Raw genomic sequence first — 24,024 nt, 5'->3', positions numbered from 1 at the left:
CAGCTTGTCAATATTTTGGGTAGGTGTTGAAACTTTTGGAATTGGATAGTTGATGGGTGTGATATTGGTATGTAGGCAGTTTTGGGGTACACCTATTCTGAGTTTTTCAAGGAGCCACTGATTCTGTTTCTGTGGAGATAAGAGGAGAAAGGAAGGATCACAAGTTCCTGATACCACGGACCAAGCTATCTCCAGCTGCCTATAGGAAGTTATCTTGATGGCTAACCAATGAAGAGAACCCAGCCCCTGGTGGGCGGCACCACAGCCTTGTTTCAGAACATGGCTGTGTAAGACTTTACAGAGATAGCTGCATAGTAAGCAAACAGGCACTCTGGACTCATTCATTTCTCCCTCTCTTGAGGATAGATGATATGTCAACAGCTTTCTCAAGATCCTGATTCTGTGCTTTCCCCAGTAATATATAGTAACTTGGAAATGTAAGTCAAATAATCCTTTTAGTCCATTATCTATTTTTATAAATATTTTCTATGGCTCCATAAAAGTAAGCTAAATTCTCTAATACTGATTTCAATAAATTAACATTTACTTCTCCCCATTTGGAAATAATTTTGAGAGCTATATTCAATGCAATTTAATCATATTCACCCCTTCCCTTTCACTACTTTCCAAATGCACCCCTCTTCTGTACCCATCCATCTTTCTAACCTTATTGATATAAACCCCCTCTCAAGTCTCTGGGGTCACTGTAGAAGATCAGGGTAAAGCTTGTAAGAGCCAGGTCCACTGGATGATCAAAAGCAAAGAGTGTCTCATGGGCACACCAGCATAGATGTTCATATGACATCACAGTCACCGTGAAAACATGCAGAAGACCCTTGGAAGCTCAAGTGACACAAAATCTCATTATGCAAGCAGGAATTTAGCATGAAGGTCTGCTCTGAGCTGAAGACTTCTCTATAGTTACAGCTGCTAGGACTGGATAGACATTTTCATTTAAAGGTGTGGCCTGGGTGGACTGATCATGCTCCAGTGGATGGTCATATACCCAAGAGTATGTGGGCAGCACAAATTGGACTCAATGGGGGTAAAAAACAATAACAACATATCAATACTTAGATGGATACCGATCAAGTTATTTCAAAGGGCCGGTCAAGTAATACTTAAACTTCTAAACATGAAAAATTTGGACCAAGATATGACAACTGTTAAAGCATATAGTTTTCAAATACTTGGGAATTCAATTTAGAAAATCTTTACCTTTGTAGTATCTTCAATGTTTCCCCCAAATTCAAGAAGACTGCTGGCAATATCTGGCCTGTCTACATACACTGCATGGTGGATCGCTGCTTCTCCATTGCAGTCTTTAATATTGGGATCTGCTCCATGATGAAGTAGGACAGACACGATCTCTATCTCCCAGCTCTGTATAGCCTGTGGATATTGTTACCAGGAAAACACTGTTAATTTAAAGAATACACGAGAAACTTCCCCCAGCTTTCACCATGATTTATATTTAAGTGACTTTAATTTTACTTTCGTTCTAAACACTTAGATCAACTTAATTACTGAAATTGAAGTCTTTGAAATACCTTCATTAGTGGTGTGGACTTTTGATTGTCAAGGGCATTTATCTTACAGTCCTCAAATAACAGTAAATGAACCAGATCGATATGACCATAGAAACACGCAAAGTGGAGCGCAGTTCTGTGGGAATGAGAGACATTTTGAAGGAAAACTGTAAGGCACTATTATCAACATACACAATCACTCTGGCATTTATAAATATTATATAACATTTAAGTCCATTGACCTCTAAAAATATTTAACTTCAAAATTTATTTTTATTTGCTCTTATAATTTACTGTATTTAAAAATTTACTACAACTATCATTTATGGCAGTGTGAATAATACACACACCTGCTGCAGCCTAGAGAAGTGCTCTATTAGTGAACTACGTAGTAAAGAGCAGCCTATTTGAACAAAAAAAACATGACTATTGGGTGAACTCATTTTCAGTTTGAATCCTACTCTAGACATTGCCATCAACCTCCTACTTCTCAGCCTTCCTGTGTTGTGAATTCTTGTCCAGAAAATGAGTGTTAAAAGGAATACTTCTATCAAATTAGGATGACTCAATTAGATTTTTTGCAACTATTCAGAAAATATTCTTCAACAACAACTGAACAATCTTTTAGGTATTTAAGTTATGAACGTTAACACTATAATAAACATATTTCAAGTCAATATTAGTTCCATTATCTCTATTTTGTAAATATATTAAGGAGTATAAACTTTAGAGTCTAAGGATATCTCTTCAAAACTTGAGACAAGTTCTACTATAAACTTATGCTTCTGCTGCCTCAGCCTTCAAAGAGCTTGGATTGTAGATATGACACACCACTGAGCTTGAGATTTGGTTTTTTGCACATTTTAACTCAGCTAAAATTGAAATGTCATTTACAATTCATAATGTACAACAGTGACTGCCAAAACTTAAAGACAATTCTTAATACATAAGATAGCATGTCATTTGTGCCATGCATGATGTCTCTACTAAGTGAAATGTGATATATAATATGATATATATATATATATACATATCCATGCATATAAAACATTTCTAGACTTTTACTGGATTTTTTAAAGAAAGTAATGAAATGTACTATTGATAAAAACTGAAAAGTATCAACAGCAAAATCTAAATGCACAGCAAACTTGGCTTTGATTTTTAAGAAACTTTAATTCAAAGGAACTAAGTATGGAATTTCAATTCAAATACATAAGAATGGCCATTTTTGACAATAGTTAAATTCACAGCATACATACGAATTAGATACGTGCTAAGCCTAACATCAGTGTCTAATATCAGTTTCACCAGGGAGATTTAGTACACTGTGGGCCACCTCAAACAAACCCAAAATTGGGAAAGCAAGATAGTTTGTTGATTTGTAAATCATGAAATTCACAGCAAGTTCCATTTACCTCTATCAGAAGTAAGTAAAGATATCAGAAGTAACTTTCAGAGAACTTGGAGCTTGTCAGCACATTGTGTTATTAAAATGGTGGCTGATCAAGGCCGCACTGAATAAACTTTCAGAAACACATGAAGTAATGAGTGAAGAAACATAGGAGAAATTTATGGAGATGGGAGAGTGAGATCCCCATGAAACTAGTGAGAAACAACAAGAAAATGAAGGAGCAGCAGGAAGAGGAGAAATATCAAGTTTTGATTATTTCTATTATTTTCAGTGAGGAATATAAATGTTAGTACACACAGATAAAAGATTCATAGTGAATGTTTTTGGGTGATTTTAGGTGGGAGGAAAACATTGAGGAACACTACTTGATCTCTGTAGTTTCTACAGTTTACACAACATTGTGTTTAATAGGTACATTGAAATTAAATCCCATTTCTTTATAGTTTGTTAGATTATTCCATTGTGTATTCAATGCTCCATAAGAAAATGCTCCATAGGGGGATTGCGGGGTGACAGTAAACCTGCTGGAGCTTTTGGTCTATGGTTCTCCTGCTCCAGAAGAAGATCTGGACACTGGACCTCTGTGTGATCACGGGTACCAAGGAGACTGTAGTCCAGAAAGCACAGCTGGTCTCTCCTCACCCCTGTTGCCCTCAACAGAGCTAGTCAAGGTAGGCTTCTCCCATCACCCGATTTCATCATTAATGATTTCATCATTAGCTTCCAAGTGTTCTTACCGTTTCCCTTCATCCTCATCATTCACATGAAAATTCTTCTTCATGAGGAGACGCAGCACCACTTTGAGCTTTCCCATGCATACTGCTTCATGGAATTCGTTTTCAGGGTCATAAGGCTGGCAGTACCTGTCTTCAGTTCCACAGTAAAAGCAGGACAAGTATCCCGTTGCCCTGCTTGGGCCATCACAAAATCCCAAGGGAGTTTTCGGCTCCTTCTTACAGCACAAGAGCTTCCTCCGGGTGGACAACATAGCTGTGACCACCTTTCTATCAACTCAACACTAAGTAATTTTAGGAAATGATGGACTTTTAACCACTGACCGTCTAACAACCAGAGCCTGACTCTGTGACTCCCACAAGTGCGAGGCTATGGTTTGACCAGTCAAACCGAAGCATCCAGTTATAGAACAGTCGTTGCTAAGCAACACTGGTAAACAAAAGCATGCTCGTTCTTCCTCAGGCATAACTGACAGTTTCATGGAGCAAATAGTGCTCACTGCGCATGTGCAATGTAAGCGTGGTGGTCTCCTGGGCTTTAGTTTGTGTATATCCTGCAAGATCTCGATCTCTTTATTTCTTTATTCCCCACAACAATCTTGATTGGTACTTACTTTCTTTGGGGGTGTAATTACTCATTATGATATCTTTTTTTGGTTTTGTTCTTATTTTACTGAGTGTTGGTTTTTTATTTCCTTTTTCACTAAGAGGTCATGGATGGGCATGTCTTTGTAAGGAAATTTCTCTCTTGAAGCTTCTCCCTGATATTTTTGGTTCAGTGTTCTTTGAATTTTCAATGTAGTGAAAAGCTGTAAAATTACTATTTTTGTGACTCAGGAGTGATGGTACACACCTTAATCCCAGCCTTTGGCAGGAGGCAGAGACATATGGATTTCTGTGAGTTCTAGGTCAGCCTGGTCTAATGAGCCAGAGCTGCATAGTGAGAACCTCCTTAAGAAAATGAAATGAAAAGATGTTTTTAGTTTTACATGATTTCAATACTAAGAGGAGAAGTTTTTATCTGGTCATGTCTGTTGTGATTCTAAATTTATTCTGTGCACCTGGGTGTATTTATTTCTCTTGATATGAGGAAATTTCTGCTGTTGTTTCATAGAGCATATTTTCTATCCCTGAAAATCTCCACACACTATCTGTAGTGTTAGATACTTATATTTGCTGTCTGAGCTACTTTTGAACGAGAATGTCCCACACAGGTTCAGCTATTTGAACACTTGGTCCCAGAGGGTGGTGCTAATTGGGGAGGATGTGGAACATCTGGGAGATGGAGCCTTGATAGATGACATCTGTCTCTGGAGACAGGCCTTGAATGGTCATAGTCTCTGCCCATTGTGTTTGCTCTCTGCTTCCTGAGTGTGGTTGAGATGGAACCTCTAAGCTTCCTTTTCCTGCCCCCAGGTTGGCCATTTGTGCTAAGTCTCCTCACCATGATAGACTCCTATGCTTTTGGAACTTAAAGCCTAAATACACTCGTCATTCTGTAAGATGCTTCTGGTCATGATGTTTTATCATAGAAACAGAAAATTAACAAACGCAATCTCTGAACAGTAGCATCTCAGGGATCATAAAAGATGTGCTCATTACTTTTAATTTATTAATATCTAAATATAATAATACACATACCTTTGTATCTCTAATGTTTTTGTACTGGATTTTCACTCTAATGCTGATTCTTTTGAAAGAATTTCTATGCTTTGTGTATAGAGACATATTTCCATTAAAAAAAAAACCTGCAAAAGTGAAATTCCCAATAGCCAGTGACTCCAATGAGTACATGAGCAACACAAATTCTACTTGGTGTATTTGGAGCAGGGACACAGGTGTTGGGTGGTGGACCTGGGAGAAATGGGAAGCTAATGTGATTGTTACATACTTTTTGCAATTCCCAATAAGCAATACAAATATTATGTCGGAAAAATTACTGTAATAGTTTTCACATTCTTTCTCCTGAATTTCACATCCAAGTTGTGTATTAATTTTCTTATACATTCAGTTGTTTTATTTGTATCCTCACTGTAATAATGGATGTTTCATTTCTAATTATTTTAAATTTTATTTATATAATAGTAGTTATTCTTCCCACAGCTCCAGAGAAGCTAGGAAACAAGGAGGATCCTAAGAGGGACACATGGATCACCTTGAGAAGGGGAAATAAATGAGTTCTCCATGTGTAAACTGGTGATGGTGGGCAATATGGGGAGGGGATGGGAGATGAAAACATGTGGGAACAGGATAGTCAAGGGGGGGATGGATGGAGTGGGAGAGCAATGAAAGAGATATTTTGATAGAGAGAGAAATAATGGGGTGAAGGAGAAACCTGGTGCTAGGGAAATTCCCAGGAATCCACAAAGACAACCCCAGATTAGACTACCAGAAATAGTCGAGAGGATGCCTGAACTACCCTACCTGGGTAATCAGATTAGTGAATAGCATAACTGTCATCATTATGATGGAAGCAGATGCAGAGATCCATAGCCAAGCACCAGGCCAATCTCAGGGAGTCCAATCCAAGAGAGGGAGGAGGGATTCTATGAGCAAGAGGGTCAAGATCATGATGGGGAAATATACAGAGACTACTGAACCAAGCTCATAGGAACTCACAAACTTTAGACAGCTTTGGAACCCCACATGGGACTGGACTAGGCCCTCTGCACACCGGAGACAGTTGTGTAGCTGGGTCTACTTGAAGGGACCCTAGCAATGGGACCAGGATCTATCCCTGGTACATGAGCTGGCTTTAGGAGCCTATTACCAATGGTGGGACACCTTGCTCAGCCATGATGCAAGGGGGAGGGCCTTGGTCCTGCCTCAACTGAATGTAGCAGGCTCTGCTGACTCCCCATGGGAGGCCTTACTCTTTGAGAGGAGGGGATGGGGGTTGGGTCAGGGGGAGGAAGGCTGTGGGGGAGTGGAAGGAGGGGTGAGAGGAGGTCACTGTCACTGGTGTGTAAAATGAATAAAAAATTCTTAAATTAAAAAAATTAAATTTCTCAAATTGCTCAACATCCTTAGCCATCGGGTAAATGCAAATCAAACTGATTCTGAGATATCATCTTATACCTGTTAGAATGGCTAAGATCAAAAACACTGAAGACAGCGTATGTTTGAGAGAATGTAGAGCAAGGTGAACACTCCTCCACTGCTGGTAGGAGTGCAAACTTATACAGCCACTTTGGAAATCAATATGGTGGTGTTTCAGAAAATTAGGAGTCAATTTTCCTCAAGACCCAGCTCTACCACTCTATGGCATATACTCACGGAATGTTCAATCACACCACAAGACACATGCTCAACTATGTTCATAGCATCATTATTCGTAATAGGCAGAACCTGGAAACAACCTAGATGCCCCTCAACAGAAAAATGGATTAAGAAAATGTGGTACATATACACAATGGAGTACTACTCAGCAGTGAAAAACAATGACATCATGAAATTTTCAGACAAATGGATAGAACTAGAAAATATCATCCTGAGTGTGGTAACCCAGACTCAGAAGGACAAACATGGTATATACTCACTCAAACATGGTATGTACTTGCGCAGACTACAACCCACAGCTCCAGAGAAGCTAGCTAACAAGGAGTACCCAAAGAGGGACACATGGATTGCCCTGGGAAGGGGAAAGAGATGATCTCCATGAGTAAACTGGGGATGAGGGGTAGGCAATGGAGGTTAGGGGGTAGGGGATGGATGAGAACATAAGGGAACTGGAATGGATGGAGTGGGAAAGCAGTGAAAGAGATACCATGATAAAGGGAGATATCATGGGTATAGAGAGAAAACTAGTGCTAGAGAAGTTGCCAGGAGTCCCCAAGGATGACCCCAGCTTAGACTAGTAGCAATAGTGGAGAGGGTGCCTGAACTGGCTTACCCTGGTAATCAGATCGGTGAATACCCTAACTGTCATCATAGAGCCTTTCTCCAGTAATTGATGGAAGCAGATGCAAAGATCCACAACCATGCATCAGGCCAAGCTCCAGGAGTCCAGTCAAAGAGAGAGAAGAGGGATTGTATGAGCAAGGGGCATCAAGATCATGATTGGGAAACCTGCAGAGATGACCAAACCAAACTAGTGGGAACTCATGCAATTTGGATCAATAGCTGTGGAGCCTGCATGGGACTGGACTAGGCCCTCTTCATCGTGAGACAGTTGTGTAGCTTGATCTGCTTAAGTGGCCCCCTGGCAGTAGGATCAGAATTCATCCCTGGTGCATGAGAAGGCTTTTTGGAGAGCACTACCTATGATGGGACACCTTGCATAGCCTTGGTTCAGGGGGTGGGGCTTGGACCTGCCTGTACTAAATGTACCTCCCCATGGGAGCCCTTACCTTCTTGTAGGAGGGAATGAAGGGTGGGTTGGGAAGGGGAAGCTGGAGGGGCAGAGGGAGGGAAGAAGGGATCTTTGATTGGTATGTAAAATGAATAAAAAACTCTAAAGAAAAAAATAAAAGAAAATACAAATATATGAAAAAATAAATTTCTCTGTCTCTGTCTCTCTGTGTAATTCTATATGTTATGTGTGTGAAGGTGCTTGAGGTGGCTAGAATAAAGTGTTGTATTCCCTGTAGTTGAAGTAACAGGCAGTTGTGCCCACTTGAACTGCATTCTAAGAACTAAACTTGAGTTCTAATGCAGAGTAAGAAACACTTTAAGCACTACAGAATATCTCCAATTCTGGTTTTTTAATTCCATATTATATTTTGATTAACATATAAATATATCACTTTACCTTTTTCTTTCCCTCCTTGATCTCTTCCAATGTTTTCACCTTCCAAATTATTCTGTTTTTCCATTACCTCTTAAACTGATAGCCTCTTTTTAAAATTATTACTGTTTTATATACAGAGAGAGAGAGAGAGAGAGAGAGAGAGAGAGAGAGAGAGAGAGAAAGAATATAACGTGCTGAGTCCACTTCATGTTGCTTTTGTGTATATGTACCACATTTTCATTATCCATCTATCAGTTGAACTACATTAAGATTTTTTTCATTTCCTAGCTATTGTTAAAAGAGCAAGAATGGACATGATTGAAAAGGCATGGATGAGCAGAGGGTATGTACATGAAGGTCATGGGAAACTCACTGAGCAAGAGCCTTAGGTTCCTTCCTAAGTTGGAGGTCTGGCTATTTAGAGTGTGTGATTAAATACTGTTGCATGACCACTAGGGGACTTATCCCTGGAAAAGACTAATTTTCCCTCTTTCAGTAGTGGTTAGCTGTCTATTGTTCCTTTTAAAAATTACTTTTTTAATGTTTAAAATGTTTATTTTTTAGATCCATATTTTTTAACAATTACAAGATTACTGGTTTTCAAAATTTCATGCAAGATATTTTGATCAAGCTTTCCATTCCCCCAACTCATGCAAGATCCTCCCTTCCACATTATGAACCGAAGCTTTTGTCTCCTCTTTTCTTTTTCTTTTGCAATAATACCACAAAACAAATATAAAAACAAAAATGAGAAAACACAAATTCCCCCTGACACATACACAAAAAAACCTGGAATTCATTTTTGTTGGCCAACTACTCTTGGCCATGGGATTTTGTACACACAGAGTCACTCCATTATAGAAAACAGGTTTTCCCTTTCTGGTAGGTATACATTTCAGATACCTTCTTTGTTAGGGATAGGAACCCTATTTCATTTTTCACCCTCCTCAATGCTGGAACTCCATGTAGTTGAACCTGTGCAAGTTTTTTGTGTTCTGCCACAGTCTTTATGAATTCACTTGTGCATCAGATCCATTGTGTCTAGAAGACATCATGTCCATGGTGTTTTTTTTTTCATTTCATGACAGAAACTTATGTTAAAATTTTCTCATGAATGAATATATTCTTTTTATGTACCAAGATTCTGTATTCTCATTTTAGGATATATAACACATGAGCATGATCTAGGTAAATTTTCACCCTGGAGAAATAGTTACCACATTGGATAATGCAGTTACATGATAGAGAAGAAAACAAAACACTGTTGTTTTCCAAAACAAAAGTTTATGAATGGTGCATTCTTTACAATTAATGAAGAAGCTGTGTGAAAAGTATACACTATCACATTTTTAAATCTTATAGCACTATGGACAAGAAGAATGTTAGAATTTTTTGAAATTGGTTACATAAAAGGTTGGAAGACACCACGTTCATCCAATATTTGATAATTGAAATGTAGTCTATGAGGCATGATTAACACAGAATGAGTAGATTCTATTTTGTGAGCACATCTTTACAACTGTACAATATTGAGTTACTTGCAAACTTATGCAAAACAAGTAGGAGAACATTTAAATTATGTAGCTGGATAAGAATGTGGCTAATTTCTCCAATCCACAATGAAAGTTTTGTCGATTGCTGTGGAATGGTCTTTCCGAACCCTGCGAATAGGTGTTGCTCTTATGGGATGATGAATGAAGCTCTTTTGCCTATATGGCAAGGCAGCTTAGAGCCAGGTGAAAAATCCAAGGAGAGATACGGGGAGAAGAAAGATTGAGTTAGGGATGACAATGCATGCCTCTAGAGGAGCAAGATGTAATAGAACACAGGTAAAGCCACGAAACACATGGCAATACATAAATTAATAGAAATGGGCTAATCTAAGAGGTAAGAGCTAGCTAGCAATAAGCCTGAGCCATACACGAAACAGTTTGTAATTGATAATAAACCTCCAACTCATTATTTGGGAATAGGCAGGTGGGAGAGATTCATGTGTCTATAGTCAATATTTCTTCTATATAACACAGGTCCCATTTTATAAGCCCACATTTCCTCCAGCTCATTATAGGAATGTAAGTGTTATGGAAAATATCTTTGGCATTACTCCTATTACAATATACAGAAGGAAGAAAATAAGAACTGTCCATTTAATTTGAAAAATTATATTTGAGGATATTTCATCTGGAATAAAGAAATCTATCTTTCAAGAACATACTCTCCTTACATGATTATCAATCAAATGCATTGCTCTGGAAGAATAGAGATGATTACTAAACAGAAGGTGTAAAGATGTGGCATTCTTTCAGGCCATGAGAGAACTCCTATGATGAATACCTTATAAGGATTCTATTTCAGAGGAAGACATTTTCTCTGGTCATTATAGGTCTATATCATTTTATTATAAATACCTTATTAGAGAACTTGTGAAATACAGTTCTAACCAGGGTGCATGAGAATGTACATTCTGTCCCATTCCTTTAGACAAGCATTTATATAATGCATCACTAACCTATGAGAAATGGCTTCCTCTTATGAGTGCATGGACCCTGTAGCTTTTTAGACTATTTGGATTAGTGGGAAGAAGAATATGTTTCTCAAATCCAGTAACAGAGAGTAAAGGAATTAGAGTAGAACTTTTTATATCGTACAAGAAATTTTATGATTTGCCCTGAGGAAGATGGGAATGGGGGGTGGGTTGGGGGGAAGGTGGGGTTTGGGGGGGCGGGAGGGGAAAGGACAAGGAAATCCGTGGCTGATGTGTAAAATTAAATTATTAAATAAAAGAAAACAAAAAAAACATAAAAAAAGAAATTTTATGATTAATCTTTCACCTAGAAAAATAAAAATCCATCTTAAATGCACATATAATGGATAGCTCTTTATAGGTCTGTACACACTGGTATAAGGTTCTAGTTAGAGTATTCATAAATTACATCTGTATTTACATATTTACAAAACTCAGGCTGAAATATCTACACCACAACTCTTACATCTCCAGGTCAAGGAACATCACTGAAAAAGAGGTGGAAAGATAAGAGTTGGAGTATTAATATATCTGTTAAAAGATTGTGTCTTCCAGCTATGGCAGGGAAGCTATACCTATGAAATCTCAATAATATGGCTGCTTAAATGAGATCTGAAAAATGAAACCATCAGTTGAAATGCTAATTTGGATAAGGAAAATCTCATGAGAGCTCATCACTAGATGGTCTGTAAGAAATATTTAATGACCTCTGACAGAGAAAGAATTATTCTTTTCCAGAGATGTGTACCAGGACAGATTATCCAGTCCCATGTATTTAGACCTAAAACATATACATATAAGAAATACTGAATGTACAGAACAAGTATATATTTTCAAGTCTAAGTTGATCTCTTCAAAACTTGAGACTTGTTCTGCTGTAAATGTATGCTCCTGAGACCTCAGCCTCCAGGTAGCCTGGATTGTAGATATGGCACAGCACTGAGTTTGAGATTTGATTTTTCTTACATTTTAATTAAGCTAAAGATAAATGTCATTTATAATTCATAATGTACAACAATGATTGTCAACACTTAAAACCAATTCTTCATACATATCATTGTGCCATGCATGATATACCTACTAAGTGAAATGTGGTATGTAATGTGCTATACACACATCATTATTAGTCTTTATACTGTTTTTAACATAGTTATGAAGTATACTATTGATAAAAACTGAAATGTGTCAAGAGCAAAATCTAAATGCACAGCAAAATTGGCTTTGATTTTTAAGGAACTTTAATTCAAAGGAAGTCAGTATGGAACTTCAATTCAAATACATAAGAATGGCCATTTTTGACAATAGTTATATTCACAGCATACATATGAATTAGATGCATGCTATGCCTAACATCAGTATCTAATATCAATTTCATGAGGGGGATTTAGGACATTTTGGGTCACCTCAATTAAACCCAAAATTGGGAAAGCAAGTTAGTTTGTTGATTTGTAAATTATGAAATTCACAGCAAGCTTCAATCACCTCTATCAAGAGTAAGTTAAGATGTCAGAAGTAACTTTCAGAGAACTTGGAGTTTGTCAGCACATTGTGTTATTAAAATTGTGGCTGATCAAGGCCGCACTGAATAAACTTTCAGAAATATACGAAGTAATGAGTAAAGAAACCCAAGAGAAATTTACGGAGATGGGAGAGTGATATCCCCAGGAAACTAGTGAGAAACAACAAGAAAATGAAAGAGCACAGGAAGAGGAACACACAACCATCTATCAAACTTTGATTATTTCTATTATTTTCAGTGAGGAATATAAATGTTAGTGCACACAAATAAAAGATTCATATTGAATGTTTTTGAGTGATTTTTGGTGGGAGGAAATCATTATGAGGAACACTACTTGACCTCTGTAGTTTCTACAGTTTATACAACTATGGTGATGTTTTTATTTGTACTGAAATATGATTTTAATTGTATGTTAATAAATAAAGTTGCCCTGGGGTCAGAGCTATTAGAGCCATAGCAAGAGCATGGTGGTTAGAAGAGCTAGGTAGATTACTGTGTGTTCAGGGATACAGTCAGTATTGGAGACATATGCCTTAAGACTCGGAGGGCAGTACTTACAGGCAGTGATGAGGCAGTCATGTGGTTGGGTTTACATCCAATGAGAAGGCAGAACAGAAAGACAATTTATAGACAGACAAACAGGAAGAAGCTCTCTCTCGGGGAAGCTAGGAGTACTGCATGCAGGAGTTAAGATTTTAGGTCTGAGCTCTGACCTCTCGGCTTTCTCTTTTACATTGGCTCTGTGTTTCTTATTTTAATAAGACGATTGGTTACATCTACATCTGGCGCCCAACGTGACAAGAATCCATTAAAAACTGCTTGGGGTCGGCTCCCTAGTCCAAGCAGCCAGCTCCCTAGCCCCCGCCCAGGTCTGCTTGGCCTCAGGCCGGACTAACTGGGAACTGCTTGCTTATAGCCAGTGCTACAAACAACTCAGGCCTGCCCTGCTAAACAGGGCCCCTGCCTGTAAAGCCAAGCATTGACTCTGCTCAAGAGGGAACAAGTGGCTGGATTTAAGCTTTAGCCGGCTACGCCTTTGCTTTCACTTTCACTTTTGCTCTCTCTCTCTCTCTCTCTCTCTCTCTCTCTCTCTCTCTCTCTCTCTCTGGATTCACACCTAGGACACTTGGTGGCTGTTTTGAAATTCGCTCGGATTTCTACTGTTCTACACAGATTTGGTAAGTCATAAAGGAAACTATTTAAAAAACAAAGTTTTTCCACATTTAAAAAATGGGTTTTATGTGTACATTGGAAGAAAATTGGGTTTTGTTTGAAATTTTAGGCAGTCTGACAATGGAACAACTATATGAGAAGATTAGTATTATTGGAATTATGCAGTTTATCACTATGCTTATCCTCATTTTACTATTTAAAAAGATAGTCGATTTAAGTGACAGGATGACAGCTTTAGAAAAACTTGTTAAACCTGTAAAAATTCAGACAGAAGAAATTAACAGTGAAGTTCTTTCAAGTTTGGATCATAAGGTTGATCCAAAGAAAGCCTGTTTTCACACAATCACCGTTAATTTATCCTGTAACCGTACAGCAGTTGCCTGATCAAATGATTACACAAAATATTTGGGCTCCAATTGAACTGTTGGATTTTAAAAGGTTTAATAGTATCTTATGGCATGCATTCCCAATATGTAAAGCAAATGTTAATCTCTTGGTCAACATATAATAGGATTGTACCACAGGACTGGCAGGAGCTGGCACAAGCTGTTCTGGAACCCAGTCAGAGACTTCAATTTCTAACATGGTTTAAGGATGAAGCTAAAAACATAGAAAAACAATGGAGGGATAAAGGAATACAAGTTTGTCAGGATCAGCTTATTGGAAAAGGCCAATATGCTTCAGTACAAACACAATGTTTATATGATGTCCAAACCCTAATTTTATGTCGAACGGCAGCCTTGAATGCATGGGACAGAGTTGAAGAACCAGGAAAAAAAACCTGAATCATTTACAAAGGATATGCAAGGCCCAAAAGAATCTTTCACAGATTTTTTACAAAGACTGCTTCAGCAGTAGAGAGAATGGTCTCAGAATCAGAAGCTAGTAAGGCAATAATTGAAGCTTTGGCATTTGAGAATGTAAATGCAGCATGCAAAAGAATATTCAGGCTGTTAAAGGCAAGATCTGCACCTTTGGAAGATTGGATTAGAGACACAGTTAATGTTGAGGCTCATGAGCATGATGATATGTGGGTAGGAGAAGCAATTTCAAAAGGTTTGAGGAGTTTTAAATGTTTTGGATGTGGAAAGCAAGGTCATTTGAAAAGGGACTGTAAACAGGTCATTCCTAGAAACATTGATTCTTCAAGGAACAATGGCAACAGAATGCCTCTTCCTTCTAGAGTATGCAGAAGGTATGGTAAGGGAAAACACTGGACCAACAAATGTAGATCAACACAGGACAGACAGGGTAATCCTTTGCCTCAGTTTTCGGGAAACTCCCGGAGGGGCCTCATGCAGGCCCCCATAGCAAATCCAATTCAAATCTTTCCTGCAGCCATAGAGGAAACCCCTGCTCATAGCGATTAAACAACCAAATGCCTATTGGAATAAATCATGCTGGTCAGGATGATGAAACAGAGAGAATAGAAAATTCAGGAGAAAACATAAACAAAATGTTTGGGTAAACATCTATTAATGAACAGACACCAAAATTAACGATAAAAATAAATGGTGTTTTGTTGTCTGGTCTGGTAGACACAAGTGCGGACGTTACCATAATTACACCAGAATTTTGGCATCCAGCTTGGCCTCTTCAGGAGGTAAACGTTCAACTGTTAGGAATTGGGACATTATCTCAGGTGAAACAGAGTGCAAGATGGCTGGAATGTATAGGTCCAGAAGGACAGAGAGGAAAATTAAAACCATATATGGCTAACATAGCTATGAACCTGTGGGGTCAAGACTTGTTGCAACAATGGAATACTCAGATTAACATCCCTCCAATCTCAGAAACAAATAATAAACTAGCACATGTTTCTGAGAGAAATGTTAGAAGGCATTATTTTGAGTGGTCACAGCCATCCATATTATACAAGAACAGGGCACAACAATTGATAATCTTCCAAAGATACCAACAGCTCTATCTTTAAAATGGTTAACAGACAAGCCTGTATGGGTTCAGCAATGGCCTTTAACAGCAGCGAAACTCCAGGCTTTAGAAGAGCTGGTAGGAGAACAGTTAAATGCTCAGCATATTGAAGAATCAACCAGCCCTTGGAATTCTCCTGTATTTGTTATTAAAAAGAAATCTGGTAAATGGAGAATGGTAACAGACCTTAGAGCAATTAACAAAGTAATTCATTCAGCCAAAGGGCTCCCTACAATCTGGAATTCCTTTACCTACCAAATTCCTATCTTACCAAAAGGATGGCCTCTCATAGTTATTGATTTAAAAGACTATTTCTTTTCAATACGCTTTCAATAAAAAGACAGAGAAAGATTTGCTTTCACAGTGCCTACTTATAATAATTCTCAACCGGTTAAAAGATTTGAATGGAGGGTCCTCCCACAGGGAATGTTGAATAGCCCAAATCTGTGCCAATATTTTGTACAACAGCCATTGGAAGTGACACATAAAAAATTTCCTAAATCTATAATTTATCATTATATGGATGATATTTTACTAGCTGACTCAAATGCAGATACTTTAGAAAGAATGTTTGAAGAAGTAAAGAAAATTTTGCCTTGCTGGGCATTACAAATTGCTCCTGAAAAGATACAAAGAAGAGATTCTATTAATTATTTAGGATATAAAATAGAGCTACAAAAATTAGACCCCAAAAGTTGCAAATTAGGAGAGATAGACTACAGACTCTTAATGACTTTCAAAGATTATTTGTAGATATTTCTCATCTATGAACTATTGTTGAGGTGAAAAATGATGAACTGACTAATTTGTTCAAAACCTTAGAAGGTGACAAGGACTTAAATAGTCCAAGAAAATTATCACCTGAAGCTGAGAAAGAATTGGCCTTGGTAGAAAAGAAAGTACATGAAGTGTACGTAGATCATATTGATCCAAAGCTGCATTGCATTTTGGTTATTTTACCTTCTAGGCATTCTCCTACTGGAATATTAATGCAGAGGGAAGATATTATATTGGAATGGATATTTTTACCAAATAAACCAAATAAAAAATTAAAAACTTATGGGGAAAAACCTCTGTCTTGATTTGGAAAGGAAAATTAAGACTTCGTCAATTAGCAGGAATAGACCCAGCAGAAATTGTCGTACCTTTAACTGAGGAGGACATTGAAAAATTATGGACAGAAAGTGAACCTTGGCAAAGAGCTTGCAGTAATTTTTTTGGAGAAATTAACATCAAATATCCCAAAAGTGATAGAATTGATCTTATAAAGAGAGCGATTGGATCTTGCCTCAAATTGTACGGCAAAATCCCATATCTGGAGTTCATACATTTTATACAGATGCCAACAAACAAGGAAAGACAGGTTACAAATCAGAAAATTTAAGTAAAGTGGTTCAAAGTCCTTATAATTCAGTTCAAAAATCAGAATTGTATGCTATTCTGTTGGTATTAATGGATTTTTCAGAACCTCTCAACATAGTAACTGACTCTCAGTATGCTGAAAGAGTGGTATTAAATATTGAGACTGCAGAATTTATTCCTGATGCTTCAGAATTAACTGAATTATTTATTCAATTACAAGATACAATCAGGAAAAGGAATCATCCTTTATATATAACTCACATCCAATCTCATACTGGTCTGCCAGGCCCTTTAGCACAAAGCAATGATGACATTGATAAATTATTGATAGGAAATGTGCTGGAGGCCTTAGAATTTCATAAAAAACATCATGTCAATAGTAAAGGTTTAAAAAAGGATTTTTCCATAATCTGGCAACAAGCCAAAGAAATAGTAAAGAAATGTTCTACTTGTTCCTTCTACAATCAAACGCCATTACCAGCAGGATGTAACCCAAAGGGTACTCAGAGGAATGAAATCATGCAGATGGATGTGTTTCACTTTGCAGAATTTGGAAAATTGAAATATGTACATCACACCATCAATACTTATTCAGGATTTCAATGGGCAACTGCTTTGAGTTCTGAAAAAGCTGATTCTGTAATCACTCATTTGCTAGAAGTTATGGCCATCATGGGTATACCTGCACAAATCAAAACTGACAATGCTCCATCATATGTTGCTGTTAAAACGAAACAGTTTTTTGCTTATTACAAAATAAAGCATATTACAGGTATACCACATAATCCTACAGGTCAAGCAGTTATAGAAAGATCAAACAAAACTCTAAAGGATATGCTAAATAAACAGAAAGGAGTAACAATAACCCCCAGAAATAGACTGCTTAATGCTCTATTAACTTTGAATTTTCTCAATGCCAATGAGAAAGGAACAACGGCTGCAGAGAGACATTGCATAATAGAAAAAACTATAGAATTAAATCAGCCTATATACTTTAAGGTTGTGCTGACCTCAGAATGGAAACCAGGGTATGTATTACGTTGGGGACAGGGTTTTGCTTTTGTTTCTACAGGAGAAGATAAGCTGTGGGTACTATCAAAATTGATAAAGGTTCGATTTGAACAAGAGAAACCTCTTAATTAGAGGAGGTGATAGTTCATCAACCAGCATGAACATCCAATTTAAACTAACTTGTACCAGTAACACATGCCTTTTCATTTATTCAGATAATAACTTGCCAAAAAGGAACATCCCCAAAATTAGTCTTGGAGAAAGGTTTTTGTTTTTGTCTTTTAGGAGAATGAAGGTTAAGGAATCTGAAGAACACAAGACAAATGAGACAACTGAAGAAAGGGGACAAATCATCTATCCCAGGAAACAGAGTGAAACGGTGTATAGGTATATATTATCTAAAAAATTTTATGTCTTCCTAAATGTTTGTTTCTGCTTTTCTCTAAAGATTTAACACTATTGGTCTTCTAATAGTCTCAGTTCAATTAAAATTTAAAGCCGACTTTGGAGATGGAGAATGGCTCTCTCCTTCTTTAAACACAAGCATGTTGTTAAAAGGAAAATGCAAACTTCCTGTATCATGCCAGAATAAAAGAGTCATTTTCTGCTATGGGACAGGAAAAAAGCCAAATTAATTAAGGGGCTATTCTATTACTAATCTCAACTCTTTGATTCTATTCTGATTCTTTGAACTTTTCTTAAAGTATAAATTTTATATCAAAATTTACAAGGTTATTATGTATATATATATACATTTTAAACTTTGTTAAGATATGAATGGTCATATAGAGTACTAATTCTAGAAAAAAGGTTTCAATTAGCTGCATATATATGTCTTTGTGCTCAAGTCTCTTATCAGGTTTCAGCAGGAAATCACGGCCAGGCCTAACATCAACTGAAGTCTCCAGGAAGAAGATGGGGCCCCACAACAACAACAATTCCACGTGGACAATAATAATATCACTAAGCTGACAAACATCATCTACAGATCAGCTTTGAACTACAAGGTACTCAGAGCAATTTTGAGATGACTAGCTGAGATGAACCAGTCTGAAGGACTACTTGAATAAGGACTTGAGGTAAACCTTGAACTTTGGCATTATACACAGACGGGATAATAATGAAGGATATAGTTACCTTTCCTAGAATTTGACAATTAACCTAAAATTTTTCTTTCAGGATAAAGATAACTTCGCCCATACCCAGAAGGAAGCAGTTTTAAGAATACGACACCCACATTCCCAAAGAGGTGGTGTGGGGCAGGTGGTTTTTTGGTTTTTTTAATGGGTTTGGCGTCTGGGATAATTTTCATTATTTAGGGGGTTTGGTTACAAGTTGTTGTCAAGGGTTAGGAAAAAGGCTACGCAAAGGAGATTAGATTTAAGGTTCTTGTTTAAAAAAAAAGAAAGAAAAGAAAAGAAAAAGACAATTACTAGTTTTAAATACTTTACATTATTACCAACTATTAGGATATAAAGAAATGAAAGTTAATAGTTAGACATTACAATAGAACTTGTAGTCATATTAGATATGTTTTAAAAATTGAGCAGATATATTTTAGACAGGTCATCGTCAAACCCTTCAGAGATCTACCAAATATGGCATTTAAAATGTTTTAATAACTTAGAAATTTTTCTTTTTTGAGACATGTTGGCTCCTGGCAGTACCAATCTACTTCAGAGAAAATATGGGCATTGAAGAAACTGCATATGGAGTTAATTTTCATTGTGGCAAAAGTTAGCCACTGGACAACAAAGTATGCTCGAATCAACAGGACAAAATGGACAGACAAGACACGAAACAAAGGACTACCGATTCCTGCCAAAACAAGTGTGATTATGGCTTTATCAAAAGGCATCTTCTGAGGCCAGGACAATGTGGCACCATCCCTGAAGTGGCCTTCGCAATCCAGAAAAGGTACAGTGTCATTTTCTATGAAGGCAGCTGAACAGACAGTGGGCCAATGGCTTCTGTTGTGCAATGGAACAGCAACTGAAAGCTCACGCCTCTCAATAGTAGACTGGCATTTAATAGAGGGATGTGGAGAAGAAGGCGATGCTGAGATGAAGCCATATATACACAGCCAAGAAGAATGGACAGCTGAATTCAAAAACCATCAACAATTTCCAGAATTTAAAAACCTGAATTATGACATGACACTAGTGGAATTCAGGTGTTTCTGGTACATGGATTTCTCTCACCCAATGTGAGGTTGAACTGTTGACCTTGTGTACAACCTACTTCACAAATGAGTCTGTCAGATACACTAAGCCTATAGGCTGAAGATGATGCCCCAACACTGTGGAGAAACCTCAGGTGACTGTCCAGGCAGCTGGCTGTTTCTGTCAACTCACAAAATTTTTGGAAGTTGCTTGCGTGCACTTCCTGTTTTTATTTTTGTTAGCTAATATTATTTCCTTCTTGGGTCTCTGAGGGAGTTGAAGTTTAGTTAGTTATAGTTGAAGATTAATTAGGATAGAAAGTGAATTAGATACATTTTGGACTTACTAAAATAGGATAGATAAGGGAATTATTTTCTCTGATTTGTCAAATACAAATGGACTAGACATCGTTTAGGTATTTGTTACTTGTATATATTGTATATAGTTATTGTACTTTTGTATATAGTTTTTCTTTTGTTAGTTATAACATTTTGCCTTTTTTCTTTTTATTAAAATAGAAAAGGGGAAATATGGTGGTATTTTATTTGTACTGTAATATGATTTTAATTGTATGTTAATAAATAAAGTTGCCCTGGGGTCAGAGCTATTAGAGCCATAGCAAGAGAGTGGTGGTTAGAAGAGCTAGGTATATTTCTGTGTGTTCAGTGATACAGCCAGTGTTGGAGACATACGTCTTTAAGACCTGGAGGGCGGTACTTACAGGCAGTGATGAGGCAGTCATGTGGTTGGGTTTACAACCAATGAGAAGGCAGAACAGAAAGACTAAAGACAGGCAAACAGGAAGAAGCTCTCTCTCCGGGAAGCTAGGAGCACTGCAGGAAGTAAGATTTTAGCTCTGAGCTCTGACCTCTTGGTTTTCTCTTTTACATTGGCCCTGTGTTTCTTATTTTAATAAGACGATTGGTTACATCTACACACAACATTGTGTTTATTAGGTACATTGAAATTAAATCCCATTTCCTTATAGTTTGTTAGATGATTCCATTGTGTATTCAATGCTCCATAAGAAAATGCTCCATAGGGGGATTGCGGGGTGACAGTAAACCTGCTGGAGCTTTTGGTCTATGGTTCTCCTGCTCCAGAAGAAGATCTGGACACTGGACCTCTGTGTGATCACGGGTACCAAGGAGACTGTAGTCCAGAAAGCATAGTTGGTCTCTCCTCACCCCTGGTGCCCTCAACAGAGCTAGTCAAGGTAGGCTTCTCCCATCACCCGATTTCCTCAAGGCCCCTCATCATTAGCTTCCAAGTGTTCTTACCGTTTCCCTTCATCCTCATCATTCACATGAAAATTCTTCTTCATGAGGAGACGCAGCACCACTTTGAGCTTTCCCATGCATACTGCTTCATGAAATTCATTTTCAGGGTCATAAGGCTGGCAGTACCTGTCTTCAGTTCCACAGTAAAAGCAGGACAAGTATCCCGTTGCCCTGCTTGGGCCATCACAAAACCCCAAGGGAGTTTTCGGCTCCTTCTTAAAGCATAAGAGCTTCCTCGGGGTGGACAACATAGCTGCGACCACCTTTCTATCAACTCAACACTAAGTAATTTTAGGAAATGATGGACTTTTAACCACTGACCGTCTAACAACCAGAGCCTAACCCTGTGACTCCCACAAGTTTGAGGCTATGGTTTGACCAGTCAAACCGAAGCATCCAGTTATAGAACAGTCGTTGCTAAGCAACACTGGTAAACAAAAGCATGCTCGTTCTTCCTCAGGCATAAGTGACAGTTCATGGAGCAAATAGTGCTCACTGCGCATGTGCAATGTAAATGTGGCGGTCTCCTGGGCTTTAGTTTGTGTATATCCTGCAAGGTCTCAATCTCTTCCTCAGGTTTGGTGGATCCCTTTCTTCCCCACTGTAATCTTGCTTGGTGCTTCTTTTCTTTGGGGACTGCAATTATTCATTATAAAATTTCTTCTTGGTTTGTGGCTTTTTTTATTTTCGTTTTTTACTAAGAGGTCATGGATGGATTCCCTTCGTAGGGACATGGAATTTCCTGAATCTTCTCTCTGGTGTTTTTGGTTCTGTGTTTTTGGAATTTTCAGTGAGGTGAAAAGCTGTAAAATAACGATTTTTGTTTGCTTGGGAGTGATGGTACACACCCTAATCCCAGTCCTTGGCAGGAGGCAAAGACAAATCGATTTCTGTGAGTTCGAGTTCAGCCTGGTCTAGTGAGCCAGGGCGGCATAGTGAGAACCTCCTCAAAAATGGCCTTTTCTTTCTTTCTTTCTTTCTTTCTTCCTTCCTTCCTTCCTTCCTTCCTTCCTTCCTTCCTTCCTTCCTTCCTTTCTTTCTTTCTTTCTTTCTTTCTTTCTTTCTTTCTTTCTGTCTCTCTCTCTCTCCCTTCCTTCCTTCCTTTCTTCTTTCTTTCTTTTCTCTCTCTCTCCTTCCTTCCTTCCTTCCTTCCTTCCTTCCTTCCTTCCTTCCTTCCTCCCTCCCTCCCTCCCTCCCTCGCTCCCTCCCTCCCTCCCTCCCTCCCTCTTTCTTTCTTTCTCTCTTTCTTTCTTTCTTTCTTTCTTTCTTTCTTTCTTTCTTTCTTTCATTAAGAGATTTTTCTATTCATTTTACATAATCACCAAGGAATCCCCTGCCCTCCCTCCTCCCTCTCCCACAGTCTTCCCTCACAACCCACTCTCCCATTCCCACATCCTCCAAAGCAAAGTCTCCCCTGGGGAGTCAGTAGAGCCTGGTATGTCCAGATGAGGCAGGTCCAAGCCCCTCCTCCCTGCTTAACGTCTTAACAATACAATGTGGAGAAGTTATTATCCAGCCATGGCTGTTGTGGTTCTAAATGTCTTCTGTAGAGTTGGTTCATAAATTTCCTTAGATATGAGGAAATTTATGCTATTGTTTCATAGAACATGATTTTTATGCTATGATTATTTCCACTCTATCTGCAATACCAGATATTTATATTTAGTCTCTGAGGTGTTTTTGAATGAGAATGTCCCCCACAGGTTTAGATAATTGAACACTTGGTCCCAGAGGGTGGTACTAATTGGGGAGGATGTAGAACATCTGGGAGATGGAGCCTTGATAAATGACATCTGTCGCTGGAGACAGGCTTTGAATGGTCAAAGTCTCTGCCCATTGTATTTGGTCTCTGCTTCCTGAGTGTGGTTGAGATGGAACCTCTAAGCTTCTTTTTCCTGCTCCCAGGTTGGCCATTTGTGCTAAGTCTCCCCACCATGATAGACTCCTATGCTTCTGGATCTGCAAGCCCAAATACACTCTTCCTTCTGTAAGATGCTTCTGGTCATGATGTTTTATCACAGAAACAGAAAATTAACAAGTACAATATCTGAACAGCAGTATCCTAGAGATCTTGAATGATGTGGCCATTACATTTAATTTATTAATGCCTTAATATAATAATATGCCCACCTTTATTCACAGCCCTGATGTTCTTCTGCTTGATTCTCTCTATTACTGATGCATTCTAAAGTTTCTATACTTATTGTATAGAGACATCCATGTAGAGAGTGAAGTCATTTTCACATTCTTTTGCCTGAGTTTCACATACACAATCTGTGTTCTTTTTCTTATATATTCAGCTGTTTATGATCTTGTTGTGTTCTGTAAGCACATCTTCACTACTGTACAATATTGACATACTTGTAAAGTTATGTAAAATACATATCAGAGCATTTAAATTATGTAGCTGGGTAGAAAAGTGGCTAATTCCTCCAATCCACAATGAAAGTTTATATCATTAACATTTCTTCTACAACAAGCAAATTCTATTTTACAAGTTCATATGGCCTCTGACTCAGTATAGTTATGTAAATGTTATGGACAAGATATTAGGTTCTCTTCTGTTTTTCCATTATATAAAAGAAAGTAAGGAAGAACTGTACATTCAATTTGAGAAAATTATATTTGAATATTGCTTATCCAGAACAAAGAGATCTT

The 24,024-nt window shown here is 37.9% G+C and overlaps 1 protein-coding gene across 1 annotated transcript in view; it reads right to left on the bottom strand.

Annotated features, from left to right (window-relative positions):
* The window catches only part of LOC143269231 (uncharacterized), a 68,220-nt gene extending 64,139 nt beyond the window's left edge, over window positions 1-4,081 (bottom strand). Inside the window, exons 1-3 of the mRNA XM_076554291.1 lie at window positions 3,678-4,081; window positions 1,551-1,665; window positions 1,219-1,392 (exon numbers count right to left, since the gene is read on the bottom strand). Of these exons, the coding sequence (XP_076410406.1) occupies window positions 1,219-1,392; window positions 1,551-1,665; window positions 3,678-3,928 (540 nt within the window). The 5' untranslated portion in view covers window positions 3,929-4,081. The remainder of the gene's footprint in view (window positions 1-1,218; window positions 1,393-1,550; window positions 1,666-3,677) is intronic.
* Window positions 4,082-24,024: the final 19,943 nt, after the last annotated feature.

Source organism: Peromyscus maniculatus, chromosome 18 (genome assembly GCF_049852395.1).
Source record: "Peromyscus maniculatus bairdii isolate BWxNUB_F1_BW_parent chromosome 18, HU_Pman_BW_mat_3.1, whole genome shotgun sequence".
NCBI classification, from domain to species: Eukaryota; Metazoa; Chordata; class Mammalia; order Rodentia; family Cricetidae; genus Peromyscus; species Peromyscus maniculatus.
The sequence above is the reverse complement of the archived record's forward strand: the minus strand, read 5'-3'. Positions and strand labels throughout refer to the sequence as shown.